Genomic DNA, 16,167 nt, shown 5'->3' on the forward strand with positions numbered 1-16,167 from the left:
GTGTTATCTCAGATTCTCCAGCATCTGCAGTTCCTACTATCTCTGAAACAATTGGATACAAAATTGGCTTTTCATTAGGAGAGAGAAGATGGCAGTGGAGAGTTGTTTTTTTTGAACTGGAGGCCCGTGACCAGCGGTGTTCCACAGGAATTGGTATTGGGTCCACTTTTTATCATCTATAGAAATGATTTGGATGAGAATGTAGGAGGCATGGTTAATAAATTTTTGGAAGACACCAAAATTGGTGTATAGTGGACAGTGAAAAAGCTTATCTAAGATTACAAAGACATCTTGATCAATTGGGGTCAATGGGCTGAGGATTGGCAGATGAAGTTTAATTTGGAATAATGTGAGGTATTGCATTTCGGAAAAACAAAGGCAGGACTTATACAATTTTTTTGTTCATTGTGCGATGTGGGTGTCGCTGGCTGGCCAGCATTTATTGCCTGTCCCTATATGCCTTTGAGAAGGTGGTGGTGAATTGCCTTCTTGAACCGCTGCAGTCCACCCACTGAGGTTTGACTCTCAATGCCATTAGGGAGGGAATTGTCAATGATGGACAAGCTTTGGAGAGTTCGGGGATAAGTTACTCGCTGCAGTCTTCCTAGCCTCTGACCTGTTCTTGTAGCGATTGTGTTTATGTGGTGAGTCCAGCCAAGTTTCTGATCAATGATAACCTCAGGATGTTCATAGTGTTGAATATAAAGGGATGATGGTGAGATTGTTTCTTATTGATGATGGCCATAGCCTGGCTTTTGTGTGGCACAAATGTTATTTGCCACTTGTCAGCCCAAGCCTGGATATTATCCAGAGCTTTTTGCTTTTAAACATGGACTGCTTCAGTATCTCAGGAGTTGTGAACAGTGCTGGACATTGTGCAATCATCAGCAAACATCCCCACTTCTGACCTTATGATGGAGTGAAAGTCACTGATGAAGCAGCTGAAGAGTAACTAACAGTAGGGTCCTGGGTAGTGTTGTAGAACAGAGAGACCCTAGGGATTCAGGTACATAATTCGTTGAAATTTGCGTCACAGGAAGACAGGGTGTTAAGAAAGCATCCAGCACAGTTGCCTTTGTTGCTCAGACCTTTGAGTATAGGAGTTGGGACATCATGTTGATGTTGTACAGAACATTGGCGAGACCTCTTCTGGAGTGCAGTTGTGATCATCCTGTTATGGGAAGAATGTTATTAAACTGGAGAGGGTTCAGAAAAGATTTACCAGGACGTTGCTGGGAATGGAGGTCTGAATTATAAAAATAGGTTGAATAAGCTGGGACTTTTTTCACTGGAGTGTAGGAGGTTGAGGGGTGACCTTATAGAAGTTTATAAAATGATGAGGGGCATGGATGACATGAACAGCAAAGGTCTTTTCCCTCAGATGGAGGAGTTCAAAACTAGGGGGCATATTTTTAATGTGACAGGAGAAAGATTTAAAAAGGACATGAGGGGCAGTATTTTTACAATATTTTGAACTGCCAGGGGAAGACACGGATGCAGGTACAGTTACAATGTTTAAAAAACTTTTGGATAAGTTCATGAATAGGAAAGGTTTGGAAAGATACAGGCCTATTGCAGGCAGGTGGGACTAGTTTAGTTTGGGAACATGGTCAGCATGGACTGGTTGGACCGAAGGGTCTGTTTCCATGCTGTATGACTCGGTGACTCCCTCTGGCTGCTCTTCATGGATTTCTTCAGAAAGAGCTTGGTGATTGCTTGGCTTTTGAGGAACAATCTGAGTTTTGCAGGATAGAAATGATAACTTTATTTCTCTCTCTCTGCAGAAGTTGCCAGACTTGTTGAGTTTCTCCAGCATTCTCTGTTTTTCTTTTAAATTGGAGACTGTCCTCCTTTCATGTTGAGGTTTAAAAGCTATATATGCACTCGCCCCCTCACCCTAGCCAAAGCTGCTGTCATGAGTGAGAAATGCCTCTCTTCATGGAGGTTGTGTTCAGTAGGAAGCCTTCCCATCCCAATGAGTCTACCTAGTACAAACCATGCTTTCTTGCCTTATATGTGTGAATGTTTACAGGACATGCAGAATCATTTCTGATTCTTACCTCATGCATATAATGCAGGTAACACAGAAGAAGAATGTAATATTCCTGCCAGTGAAAGAAGCCACAACTGTTGCCATTAAATTTACCACTGGCCCTGGGTTGCAGGTGGAATGGGGGTTAGACGCTGGGTGAGGAGGTAAAATCTAGTTCCTCGGCTTGCCACAAATAGCCCATTTAAGAAAGGATTCCTTCCCTCGTGAATACCTTTTCTGAATCCAAATGAATGTATACTTACATGAAAAGAACTAACTCAGGAAAGCCTGGTTAATTTTAACATGTTTATTAGTTATTAAACATGATAAAAGACAATAAAACACAAGATACATAGACACAGGGTAGAAATGTGAATGGTGTAAAAAGATTAGAATTTAAAAGAGATATGGATCAGTCTCTGGCTTCTGCGAAGCGTAAATAGTAAAATGTTGCAACCATTAATTTGGATGATGTCAGTAACTGTGAAGCAGTGATTCTTTACTCTGCCACCAGTGTTTTTGTTCTGTTTCCTCCATGACAGTGACATTGTTGGCTTGCCTGGAATCCAGTACTTGGAATGAGAGAGAAAGTCTGTCATTACCTGCTGCACAGGGATGTCTAATGGTTGCCCTCAAGCTGTGATCTTCAAAATACAGTAGTTCACACTAGCAAATAATAACACAGAGAGACTAGGGCTGCAGTGAATTTTAAAATATTTTCTTGTATTCCTGAGTGTGCAAGACATAAATATAATATGTACAATCTGGGATATAACCTACAGGAGATCGTTTTCCTGCTGAATGAGCAATCAGTTTTGGTCTTGCTTCTCTCCTTTTTAAGTCTGTCTGAAGCTTCCCTGACTCTTTTCAGCTCTGATCGTCTATGATTTTCACACAAGGACTTTTGGCAGTCACTGAATTCTATTTGCAGGGTTTACCTTAACATTGTTGGCTTTTTAAACAAAAATAGATCATGTTAAAATGTTCATTATGTTTGTAAGTAATTCAGGATTATGATCTGTTGTGACAAGTTAATCCTTTTTGAACTAATGAAGACATTAAATGACAAAAGCAGAGCATAATTTTAACCACAATCATTTTTGGCTTCAGTGAGTAACAGTCCTAATCTGTTCCAATGCAACCAGGGAGAAGGGGAAAACCTGAACCTATGAGCTGAATGGTTGAATTAATACTGCAAAACAAACTGTACAGTTATCAGAACTTGAGATATGTGTAGTCCAGATTTTGCACATGAAACATTGTTCAAGGGGTGTCTGTCCTGTCCTGATTGGGTTGTCTGGTAAAGCTGTCTGTTATCAAAGTTATGTGACAGATACACACAACCCAGCCCATTGTGAAAGCAATATAGAAATACACCTTAACTGAGCGTAGATACTAAACAATTTAGAGGAAGTCAAAGAGAAACCCACTGAGGGTGAAATGTTGAGATAACAAGGTGTAGAGCTGGATGAACACAGCAGGCCAAGCAGCGTCAGAGGAGCAGGAAGGCTGACGTTTCGGGCCTAGACCCTTCTTCAGAAAAATTTTTTATCTTATTATCTCAGATTCTCCAGCATCTGCAGTTCCTACTATCTCTGAGAAATGTTGTTGCTTTTTCAAGCCACACTGATTAAATCAGTAAAAACCAAAAGAACTGTGGATGCTGTAAATCAGGAACAAAAACAAAGTTGCTGGAAAAGCCCAGCAGGTCTGGCAGCATCTGTGGAAGAGAAAAAAGAGCTAACGTTCCTCAGAACTGAGGAAGGGTCACCGGACCCGAAATGTTAACTCTGTTTTCTCCTCCACAGATGCTGCCAGACCTGCTGAGCTTTTCCAGCAACTTTGATTAAATCACTTGTGAGTAAGAGGCCTCACAGCCTTGACCTTTCTCTGTAAGGAACCCTTCAGTCGATGAAACTCCTTAGTAACAGAGACAATGGCTATGGCTTCATATTCAGTTCAAAGGATTAAGGAGCCATAGTTGTCAGAGCCTTTGCCTAGCACCAAGGGGATGGTCAAACATTTAGGGCCATGATTTGGTTTCCCAGCAATGACTAATATTTTACCTCTGCAGGTGTGATCGATAGATTGAAGATATGGGATAAAAGGTGGAAAAATGGAACAGAAGTAGCCATTATCTAACTGAAGGTCAGAACAGCTTCCAAGGGGCTATCCTATGACACACATAATGGGCAGTCATCGTTTCCAGTCAATAATGAAATTGAAGTATGAGTGAAGATGAATTTAGCAGAAGATCAGGTTGCAGACCACACAGATGCTGGACCACCTGTTCATTTTTCACTTTCACCACCTTTTCATTTCAGTTGGTTCCTTGTAGAAGCTGGATCACTTTCTCAACGTCGCTGTCACACTGTAGCAAGAGATCTTCAAGAACTGATGCTTCATAATCAGGGAAAAAGCTCTGGAGTTTCATCAAATTCCAGTCATAATCAATATCTGCTTAACAAAACATGGTGGGAAATAGGGACAGTGACTCAGTAAAACTCATTGTGTGAAAGTTACTGCAGCAGAGACTGGCCCTGTCCTAGACCTCTCAACAATTGCAGGCACCAGACAAACTGGCTCACGTTACTTTCCTGACCCTTCTAAAACCATTGTCATCATTCCCCTCCACAGAAAAGTAACCCGTGACCCCTCACTACATTTCCAATGTCTACTTTGAAGTTCCTGAATGCGTTATCATTTCTCAACACTGTTTGTCGGAATTCAGTGGTCTATCCCTTAAATCAGGTTTCTGCCCCAAACATTTTAACAAAACAACTTTTTCAGTGATTCCAAGTAAAACAGAGTTTCACCTGCATCTCTTCCAACCTAGTCTACTGCATCCAGTGCAGTTGATGTGGTCTTCTCTATATCGGTGAGACCAAAGGCAGACTAGGTGTTCATTTCGCCGAGCATCTTCGCCTGGCCTGTAATGGCCAACCTAACCTCCCGGTCACCGCCCATTTCAACTCCCCGCCCCACCCCCACTGACATGTCCGTCCTCGGCCTCCTCCGGTGTCACAGAGACCCAGAACGCAAATTTGAGGAACAACACCTTACCTTCCATCTGGGCACCCGAGAGCCTGGAGGACTTGACATTGAGTTCGCTAATTTCAAATAACCTTCCCACCCAACCCCTGGCTCCCTTTCCAGCTCCACCTGCTCCCTTCCATTCCACCTACTGACCCTCCTATCTAGCTACCGACTGGATTCATCCCTACCATTGACCAATCAGGTTGTATCTACTACCAGTGTCCACCTATCACCACCATTCTGCTACCCTGCTCCCCTCCACTTTTTATCTGCAGCTCCCCCTACCCTCACATCTAGTCCTGATGAAGGGTAATACCCTTCCTCCAGATGCTGCCTGGCTTGCTGTGTTCTTCCAGCCTCAGTGTCACGGATGACATCCTGTGACTGTGCAACAATGGGTGTGGTGAATTCTCCCTGCTGGTTTGGAAAGTATGTTACCACAGAATCACAGCATTGTTACGGCAAAGGAAGAGGTCATTTGGCTCATCATGCCTCACTGGTTCTATTACCTCATGCCAATCTTCTGCCTTTTTCTATATCCAATGCCTTTTTGAATGTCTTAATGGAACCTGTGTCCACCACATTTCCATATAGTAAATTCCATAACCCATCTACTTGCTGTGTTTTTTTTCCCATTACACCCTTGCTGTTTTTGCATATCATTTTCAAGTTGTGTTCTCTTGTTTTTTTTAATGAATGGGAACAGCTTCTCCTGATCTATTCAATCCAGCCTGCTCTATAAAATCTCCTCTCAGCCTTCTGTCCAAGAGAACAATCCTTCAAAATAGCAAAATCAAATCAGCTATGACCTTAGTGAATGGTGGTACAGGTTTGAGGGACAGAATAGTCTAATGTGCTCTTAAATCACATGTTCACCTGGGTGGAACATCTCTGACCAGGTTTCGCCCTCATCCAGTCATAACAGAGGGTCATTCAGAATGACTCTCACTCCCTTTCTCTCTGTATTGTTCCTCTGGAGTCTCCTGAGAGTGAAGTACATGCTTGCCCTGGGCAATGTTAGCTGTGTTGCCTGTCTCCGTGAGACAACGTCAGAAATCACACACCATCAGATTATAGTCCAACAGGTTTATTTGAAAACACAAGCTTTTGGAGCCTCAGTCTGAGGCTTGTGTTTTCAAATAAACCTGTTGGACTACAGCGTGGTGTCGTGTGACTTCTGACTTTGTCCACCCCAGCCCAACACCGGCACCTCCATATCTGTGAGACAACAGTACATACATAGATGAAGGTACAGTGGAGACAGAGCTCTATAAAACTCAATTAATTTATTAAGTAATTAATGAATAACATGTGCTTTTAACTACTAGGGATATCTCAATCACTGTCTCTCACTACGGTGGGTTCTGTAATGAACTCCAAACGTTATAACCCGGGAGAGATGGCGGTTAGCCAGGCTGATACTCTCCTTGAACTTAAAAAGCAGTCTGTCATTCTTAGTATCTTGCAGTTCCCTTTGCAGAGGGAAATCAGGTCTCGTGTAACATCCACATGAAGCTGTTTAAGCTTCAGTATATTGCCTAAATCAGAAAAGGTGCTTCTGCAGAGCTTGAATATTTTGGTCAATTCAGTTTATTGCCTTCACCACATCTCCTGATCTAGGGTACCTCTTGCAGTGTTATTTTCCAAAGTTCTGCTGAAAAAAATCACGGGGTCTCCCAAGCTGCTTTATACACACTCTCTATGCCAAGTTTATGCCTTATCTGGAATTATTCGTGCAAGTGACCAATCCTGAATGTTTTGTCCTTATTTGGCAGAGATGGCAGTTACTGATTTCCTGCAATCTTAGCTCTTGGCTGACCTGAATAAATCACAGAATCATAGAATCCATTCAGCTGGGAAACAGGCCATTCGGCCCAACAAGTCCACACCACTCCTCTGAAGGGCATCCCACCCAGAGCCATTCACCTAATCCTGATTTCCTATGTCTAACCCACCCAACCTAAACATCCCAAGGCACTATGGGCAATTTAGCACGGCCAATCCACCTACCCTGCACATCTTTGGACTCAGCGTAATCCCACTCACACAACAGCCCACTGTAAAGCCTGTTGTCTTCAGCCTTATCCAACAGCTGTCAACATGGGGCTATGCTCAACCTCTCTCTATCAACTCATGGACTCTTTAATTCACTTTCAGATCAATAACCGTTTCTCCCAGTCATACAACAGCAAGATGAAAGCCATCACCCTTGGCCACTTGTCTCAGTAGTCATTTCATCTCCATGCCTGTCTGACATAGACGGTTTTGGTGCCCTGTCGGACTCAAGCTGATCTTCTGATCTATTTCATAGAATCCCTACAGTATGGAAGCAGGCCATTCAGCCCATCAAGTCCACAATGACCCTCCAAAAACCATCCCACCCAGACCCACACTCCCTGCCTATCCCCATATTTCTCATGGCCAATTCACCTAACCTACACATTTTTGAACAATGGGAGGAAACCTGAGCACCTGGAGGAAACCCACGCAGACACGGGGAGAATGTGCAAACTCCACACAGACAGTCGCCCAAGGGTGGAATCACACCCAGGTCCCTGGCGCTGTGAGGCAGCAGTGCTAACCACGGAGCCACTGCACCACTATTAAAACCTATTAAACTGATGATGAATTCCAACTGCTTGGGTTCAATTTTGGTAGCTCTGGGAAACTCGCTTCCACGCCAACACCACCCACTTACGTCACGCTTAATGTGCAGCACTCTCCCTTGAGGGGTAGCACCTGTCTGTCAAACATCTAAAGCAGAGAGGACTGCTGATGGCCATCTGTGAACATTGGCTAAGTTCCAATTACTACATTTCCACTTTAAAATGAAGGGCTGTTTGCTGCAGAAATGGTGATTTATCTTTTTAAAATTTGTTCGCAGGATGAGGGTGCCGCTCGCTAGACCAGCATTTATTGTTTGCAGTTCTGAGGAAGGGTCACCTGACCTGGAATGTTAACTCTGTTTTTTTACTTCACAGATGCTGCCAGACCTGCTGAGCTTTCCAGAAACTTCTGTTTTTGTTCCTGATTTACAGCATCCGCAGTTCGTTTGGTTTTTATTTATTGTTTGTCCCCAGTTGTCCAGAGGGTAGTTAAGAGTCAACCATTTTGTTGTGAGTCTGGAGTCACATGTAGGCTCAGACCACATGAGGACAGCAGACTTCCTTCCTAAAAAAAGGAAATTAGTGAACCAGCTGGGTTTTTATGACTGTGGTCACCACTATGTAGCCTTTATTATTCCAAATTTTTATTGAGTTGAAATTTCACAAACTGCTATGATAGGATTTGAACTCATGTCCCCAGAAGATTAACCTGGATTTCTGGGTGATGAACATTGGTGGTTTACACTATTTAAAATGATTCATTACCTTCATGAGAGTCTCTGCAGGCTGTGTCTTCCATTGTAGTATTGGAGCTGTCTTGGTACATTTCTGTCAGAACTTCAGGTGACCTCACTGCAGGGATACATTGGTTGGCATGGGGCTCAAAGCTCTCCTCATCAGACACAGGAGGGGACAAGCCAGACAAATTGTCCAAAGATTTTCGGCTCCTTTCCAGATTGTCCAAGAAAGTTTGGTTTATCCTTCAGTTAAGAGAGAAAGAGCTAATTTTGTAAAGATTCAGTCCATGACAGTGTCCCCTGGGCATAGCTCACTCACAATGAAATACCTGTTGACACAAAGATTGTGGAATACTCACCTCCTGTGTTCTTCCTGGAGACGCTGCTGTCTTTCAGATTCCAGTCGAGATACCTCTTCTGCTGCAAGTTCACTCTTATCAAGAAAAGCATAGAACAATTATATTCACTTTCTTAACTTAAGATCTGCCCAAGTCCGCGCTCGCATTTCACAAGCCACTCATTCTAAACGCTCAATCTATTCACAAGCCACTCATTCTATTCACTTTGCCGGCTCCTTGTAGCTAGTTCCAGCTGCAGCACCATGAAAACACTGACATCACCACAGCCTTCACTGCTCGCTGGGTGCCTCATAGTTGGAAGAGTTGAAGCAGGGATTAAGTGTTACACTTGGGTTCTCCTGGTTGCACCTGGGAACATTGCTTCAGGCAGTGGGAGGGAGGGACAGTCATATTCTCCCTGACCAAAGAGACAGCAAGCTTTCTGAACACAGATTACCACAGCAGCTGAAACCTCCAGGAGCTTCTATTCAAAAAGTTGCAGCTGCAGTATAGGAAGAAGTGTAGTAATCTTAGCCACCACTCTCACTTACAGTGTTCTGCAGAATATATAGTGGGCATCTGGGACTCCAGGTGATACATTTTATTCAGTGTGTTTAACAACTCCCTGGAGGCAAGCGATCGCCACCTGAATTTCTGAATTTTAAGATAACTAATTTGCCACTTTCTCTGCAGAGAGGACACACCACAGGAATGTGCAGCATTGTCTGTGTCTCTCCACAAGTGAATAAGGGTCTTGTACTGAGACCGCTGAATTACTGGAAGGAGTCCAGTTCAAGCAGCTGCCTAGCCTTTCAGAAGACCCTAAAATGTTATTGTGTCCAATGTGGAGAACAGGCCAGCTCCGTGATGGAGTTATCTAACAATGTGAAGCCACTTCGACCAGCTGACAGCTACCCTACAATGCATGGGGCCCCCTAGTTTGTCCATACCCTCGATACATCACGGCAGATTGATCAGAGTCGATTGAGCCACAATAGTTTGGTTAGTTGATATTCACTTGTGGAGAGACACAGACAATGCTGCACATTCCTGTGGTGTGTCTTTTCTGCAGACTAAGCGGCAAATTAATTATCTTAAAGTTCAGAAATTGGGGTGGCAATTGCTTGTCTCCAGGGAGTTGAAGAATTGCACAGACGGAACATTTGAAGCATTTATTCCCCATCGTGAGAGAAAATACACTGTCGCTGCACCGAAAGGTGTTGGACAATTTGACTCTGTGGTCAGACTTACCTTTCTCCTCTGTTCTTCTTTGTGTTCCTGCAGTCTCTGCAGCTCGGCCTCCCTCTGAGTCTCTTGGTAGCTACGGCTCTTGTTCTAAGATACAAACACAAACCTATTGTTTGAGCTCAGATAGTTTTTTGGCCACATCTCTGTTTGTCTCACAGAGAAAAAAAAGTCAAAGGAAGTGTCAGTCACTTCATTAATTCAGTACCCGAAACCAACCCAGAATGAACGCCATCAAGTTGGATTGCAGTGTTTCAGTTCCTTGATGAGGGCAGAGATGTGGGAACATTCTCAGACTCAGCCTGTGTCCTGTAATATCCCCTCACAATACCTATCAAAATCTGGTCTCAGACACAAGTCCCTGCTCACACTGTGCCCTGGTCAGGAAACTGACTAACCCCTATCAATCACACTTATCACATTCTTTAATAACTAGTGTTTGGCCAACTCTCTCAGCAGCATTCAGACTTCACAGAATTTGAATGCAGGGCTATGGGAGCAACAGCAAAAGTATAAGATGAATGCAATCATTTGATACAGTGGGCTGAATGGCCACTGTCTGTGCACCAAGCTTTGTAAGAGACCATTTTTCCCTTTTGGACAATAAGCTGGAATCGAAGTCGGACACTGCTACGGTAGCTGAAATACTAGGAGAGTACTGCAACTTGAGAAATGGTTCACATTGTTAACTGTACGAGACTTTTCCTTTTGGAGCAGACACATTATTCAGACAGAGGGGCATCAGAATTTTTGAGTTCAGGAAAAAAAACCTATCTGATAACAGTGGTTGAGCTGAGTGCACAAAAAAGACTTAGATTCATCCAATCAGCTATTGAATCAAGAAAGACCATCGATCTACAGATTTTGCTTCGCCTGCCCATATTTTCTCATCCCTCAATGTGTCAATCTGTCTGTCCTGAGTAGCAGTTCATCAAGCAAACTGATCATCTTGTTGGTTTAACTAGTGACAGCTTGTGGAATATTGGGGCTTGGTTATTAGTGCTCTCTTACCCAGTGGTTTGGGACAAAATCTGGGGGCTCACAGTCCAGGACCTTTGAACAAGGATGTTGCATACAGAGTTAGGGTAACTGGTAGAGGTTAAAAGGAGAGAGACCTGGCTTCCCATAGCAAAATAAGATGACAGTAGGAATAGCTAAAACCATTCTGCTGTTGGAAGAGGTATACCTGATAGATTTATAGGAATTAATAAAAGCCAGACTAATAGATTTGACAAATAAACTGGTGGTGGAATTCCATGCCGAAGGTAAGTCTACATTTGAAAAGTGGGAGTATTTTCAAAGTAGTATAGTGAGAATTCAGAGCTAGCATGTTCCTCTAAGACTGAAGAGCAAGGACAGCAAGTCTATTAAACCCTGGATGTCAAGGGATATCAAAAGTTTGATAAAAAAAAAGAAGAAAGCATATGTTAGGTACAGAGCATTAAAAATAGGAGATGCCCTTCAGAACTATAGAGAATGGAGAGGTTGCTTAAAAAAGAAATTAGGACAGTGAAGAAAGGCCATGACAGATAGGATCAAGGAAAATCCCAAGGCTTTTATTAAAAGCAACTGGATTACCAGGAAAGAGTGGGGCCTATTAGAGACCAACATGTGGGTGGAACCAGAGGACATGGGACTTAAATTAATATTTCTCATCTGTATTCACAGAGAAGAACATTGTAGTCAGGGATTTCGTTGGAATGGTGAGGTTTCAAAACATGTTAAGATGAATAAGGAGGAGGTATTAGATGTTTTAGCAGGAAAAAAGGTGCATAAATCCCCTGGGCCTGATGAGGTGAATTGCAGACTGCTGTAGGAGGCAAGAGAGGAGATTGCTGGGGCTCTGGTAGAGATATTTAATATTTTGCTGGCCACAGGTGAAGAGCCAGATGACTGGAAGATAGCTAACGTGGTTCCTTTGTTCAAGATGGGTAGCAGGAATAGCCCGGGTAATTACAGACCAGTTAGTCTGACATCAGCAGTAGGGATATAATTAGAAAAGAAATCTGTGGGTCAGGATTAATCAACACTTGGAAATGCAGGGATTGATCAGGGATAGTCGGCATGGATTCGTTAGAGGGAGATCCTGCCTGATGAATTTAGTTGTTTTTTTTGAAAAGATGACAAAGTATATTGATGAGGGTAGTGCTGTTAATATGATCTACATGGACTTTTAACTATGTGGTCCACGTGGAAGGCTGGTCCAGAAGGTAACAGCCCATGGGATCTGAGGCAAGTTGGCAAATTGTATCCAAAATTGGCTTGCAGATAGGAGGCAAACAGTGATGGTGGAGGATTATTTTTGTGGTTGAAAGTCTATGATCAGCAGTGTACCACAGCAATCACTGCTGGTCCCCTTGCTATTTGTTATGTACATTAACAGTTTGGATGTGCATGTAGAAGGTATAATTATCAAGTTTGCAGATGACACAAAAGTTGGTGGTGTTGTTGATTGTGAGGAGTCTGATATAGAATAGAATCATAGAATCTCTACAGTGCAGAAAGAGGTCATTTGGCCCATTGACCCTCCGTACAGCATCCCACCCAGACCCTCATGCTATTGCCATAAACCCTCATTTAGCATGGCTAGACCACCCAGCCTGCACATCAACTGGACACTATGGGGCAATTTAGCATGGCCAATCCATCTAGCCTGCACATCTTTGGGCTGTGGGAAGGAACTGGAACATCTGGAGGAAACCCACACAGACACGGGGAGAAAGTGCAAATTTCACACAGACAGACAGTTACCCAAGGCTGAAATCAAACGCGCATCCCTGGCAGTGCAAGGCAGCAGTATTCATCACTGAACCACCACATCCCTGGTGATCAGCTGGTAAACAGGGCAGAGCAATGGCAGATGGAACTTAATCTTGATAAGTGCAAGGTGTTGCTTTGATCTGAGGAGAAATTTTTCACCCAGAGGATGGTAGAAATATGGAATGTGCTGCCTGAGAGGGTGGTGGCCACAGGTATTCTCACAACATTCAAGAAACATCTGGATGAGCATTTAACATGCCAGGGCACAGTAGGCTATGGATCAGGTGCTAAAGGGTCTGTTTCTATGCTGTATGAATGTCTATTACTTTAAACACAGGTGGGACTTGGTACATCAAGTATAGAGTCATAGAGATATACAGCATGGAAACAGACCCTTCAGTCCAACTTGTCCATGCCAACCAGATATCCTAAATCCATCTAGTCCCATTTGCTAGAATTTGGCCCATTTCCCTCTAAACCCTTCCTATTCATATACCCATCCAAATGCCTTTTAAATGTTGTAATTGTACCAGCCTCCACCACTTCCTCTGGCAGCTCATTCTATACACACATCACCTTCTGCACGAAAAAGTTGCCCCTTAGGTCCCCTTTAAATCTTTCCCCTCTCACCTTAAGCCTATGACCTTTCATTTTGGACTCCTACCCTGGGGAAGAGACCTTGATTAGTCACCTTATCCATGTCCCGCATGTTTTAATAAACTTCTGCAAAATCACCCCGCAGCCTCCGACGCTCCAGGGAAAATATTCAGCCTCTCCCTATAGCTCAAACCCTCCAACACTGGCAACAGCACTGTAAATATTTTCTGAACCCTTTCAAGTTTAACAACATCTTTCCTATAGCATGGAGACCATAATTGAATGCAATATTGCACAAGTGGCTTAATCAATGTCTGTACAGCCGCAACATGACCTCCCAATTCCTATACTCAATGTACTGACTAATAAAGGCGAACATACCAAGCACCACCTTCACTACCCTGTCTACATGCGACTCCACTTTCAAGGAACTATGAACCTGCACTCCAAAGTCTCTTTGTTCGGCAACACACCCCAGGACCTTACTATTATGCATACAAGTCCTGCCCTGATTTGCCCTACCAAAATGTAACACCTCACATTTATCTGAATTAAACTCCATATGACACTCCTTGGACCATCTTATTAAGGTCCTGGTGTACTGAGGTAACCTTCGCTGTCCACGGCACCCCGGATTTTGGTGTCATTTGCAAACTTACTAACCATATCTTCTCTGCTCACATCCAAATCATTTATATAAATAAGTAATGAATTACTTGAATGAGCAAGAATGCAACTGTAGTCAAAGCAGCTTTCACTTAAAAAAATTAAAGCAGCTTGAAATTAAGAGCAAACTGGAATTTAAAAGACTTGATCTTGAAGAAAGAGATAAAGGAAAAGAACAACAAGCTTTTTAGAGAGAGGAAAGAGCACACTAAAGAGAATTTAAAAGTCTATAACTAAAGATCCAGCAGAGAGGGAAGGATAATGAAAGAGAAAAAGAGACAGAGAGAGGGTGAACACTGGCTTTAAATGATGCAAGTAAAAAGGGACTTCGAATGAAAAGGGAATTCATGGGAACTCCTTGGCTAGGAAAGGGAACGTAGTCCTGCAATCAGATTTTAGGGAGCAACATTGAAAATTATCAAGCAGGACCTCAAAAATAGTAATTAATGGATTACTCACAGTGCAAGTGAATGCAGAAATAAAAGGATAAGGCAGAATGTGTGGTAGGAATGAATGGTGCAGGGAGGGAGGGTTTCAGATTCCTGGACACTGGTACTGGCTCTGGGAAAAGGAAGACAGAGAGGTTGCACCTAAACAGAGCTGGGACTGAGTTTCTTGCAGGGAATTTTGCTAGTGCTGTTGGGAGGACTGTAAACTAATCAAGTAACTAAGAGAGCACAGCAGAAGAAAAGCAGTGTTCATAAAATGTTTGGGAAATTAGCACTAGCAGAGAGAATAAAAATTAAATTGGTGAAGTCAAAGTAAGGAAGAAAGAAGTGAAATCTAAATCAGGGTTACTGTCTATGTAAATGAATGAATGCAGTGTAAGATTGGAGAGTTCCAGAAACAACTTACCGTGTGAAAATATGATGTTGCGGTGATAATAGAGACCCGGTTCAGGGAAGGGCAGGACTAGATATAAGTCCTTCTGGGTATAAGGTGTTGAGGAAAGAAAGAAAAGGAGGGGGGAAGGGGCAATGTTGGGTAAGGAGTGCACCAAAGAGCTGGAGATAAACAAGATGTCTCAGAGGCTTCAAGGTCACAATCAATTTTGTGAAAGCAAAGGAACGTAAACCATGCAATTATATTGCTTGGTGCAGTCTATAGAACCCAAAGATGTAGAGGAACAAATAGGCAGGAAAATTACAGTGTTGCCAACATATGGAGTAATTAGAATGGGCGACTTCAATAAATTGAGACTGGGATACTGGTAGTGCAAGGGGCAGCAAGAGGCAAGTCATCCTAGATTGTGTGTGTGCGAGAGTTTCTTACAGCTATGGGTCCAGTCCAACAAGAAATGATGGATTGTTACACCTGGTCTTTGGAAATGAGGTGAGATAAGTGGATCAAACATCGGTGGGAGACAGTCTCACTGAGCCACCCAGTTGTGATGCTTATGGAACAGTGGGGTCTGTTAATCAGGCCACTCTTCAAGGTTCAGTCATGACAGGTTCCGTGACAACTGATAAAGCCATACAGTTGTTAGAGAACAGAATTGCTTTACCAAGAGGAGGGAGGAATTAAAAGAAACAGAAGTGGGACGAAGGGGACAAAGAGATCAGGGATCAACCCACCGATGTTTGATCCACTTATCTCACCTCATCTCCAAAGACCAGGTGTAACAATCCATCGTTTCTTGTTGGACTGGACCCATAGCTGTAAGAAACTCTCGCTCACACACAATCTAGGATGACTTGCCTCTTGCTGCCCCTTACACTACCAGTATCCCAGTCTCAATTTATTGAAGTCCCCCATTATAATTACTCCATAATGTTGGCAAAGGGGAACAAAGAGATCAGGGAGGGTGTGTGGCAAGAGAAAGGGGATGAGGCAGATCTCAGATTGTGAAAAAAATGCAACCTTTGGCTTGCGATGCTTACCCAGGCTGTAGTTTGAGCTGTGCAGTTGGGAGGCAGGGGCGATTGCCTGTACGATCTGTTGGTCTCAATCCTCTGAAGGAACTGCTGGTTTGCTCTGGGAATACACAAAGTAATTATATGTTTGAGCTACTATCGGGAAATTTTAAAAGAGAACACAGCCAAAAAATCCATGTTGACTTCTAAGCTCAACCTGACTGCATTATTTCCAATATATGCAAGACTGATCAAAACTGGGTAGGGTAACACTAAATGGGTTAGAAACAGGATTAA

General features: G+C 43.1%; 1 protein-coding gene across 3 annotated transcripts in view; it reads right to left on the bottom strand.

Moving 5' to 3' along the window:
* epsti1 (epithelial stromal interaction 1) overlaps positions 1-16,167 on the bottom strand; it is an 85,532-nt gene that overhangs the window by 24,652 nt on the left and 44,713 nt on the right. The window contains exons 6-10 of one of the 3 annotated variants that reach the window (XM_048602830.1): positions 15,898-15,991; positions 10,001-10,084; positions 8,771-8,844; positions 8,440-8,654; positions 2,325-2,604 (exon numbers count right to left, since the gene is read on the bottom strand). In XM_048602830.1, coding sequence (XP_048458787.1) covers positions 2,507-2,604; positions 8,440-8,654; positions 8,771-8,844; positions 10,001-10,084; positions 15,898-15,991 — 565 coding nt within the window. In that variant the 3' untranslated portion in view covers positions 2,325-2,506. Of the gene's footprint in view, positions 1-2,324; positions 4,490-8,439; positions 8,655-8,770; positions 8,845-10,000; positions 10,085-15,897; positions 15,992-16,167 lie in introns of those variants that run through there. The other 2 variants (XM_020536061.2, XM_048602829.1) reach the window with 2 other exon arrangements.

This window comes from Rhincodon typus, chromosome 11 (assembly GCF_021869965.1).
Source record: "Rhincodon typus isolate 14 chromosome 11, sRhiTyp1.1, whole genome shotgun sequence".
NCBI lineage: Eukaryota > Metazoa > Chordata > Chondrichthyes > Orectolobiformes > Rhincodontidae > Rhincodon > Rhincodon typus.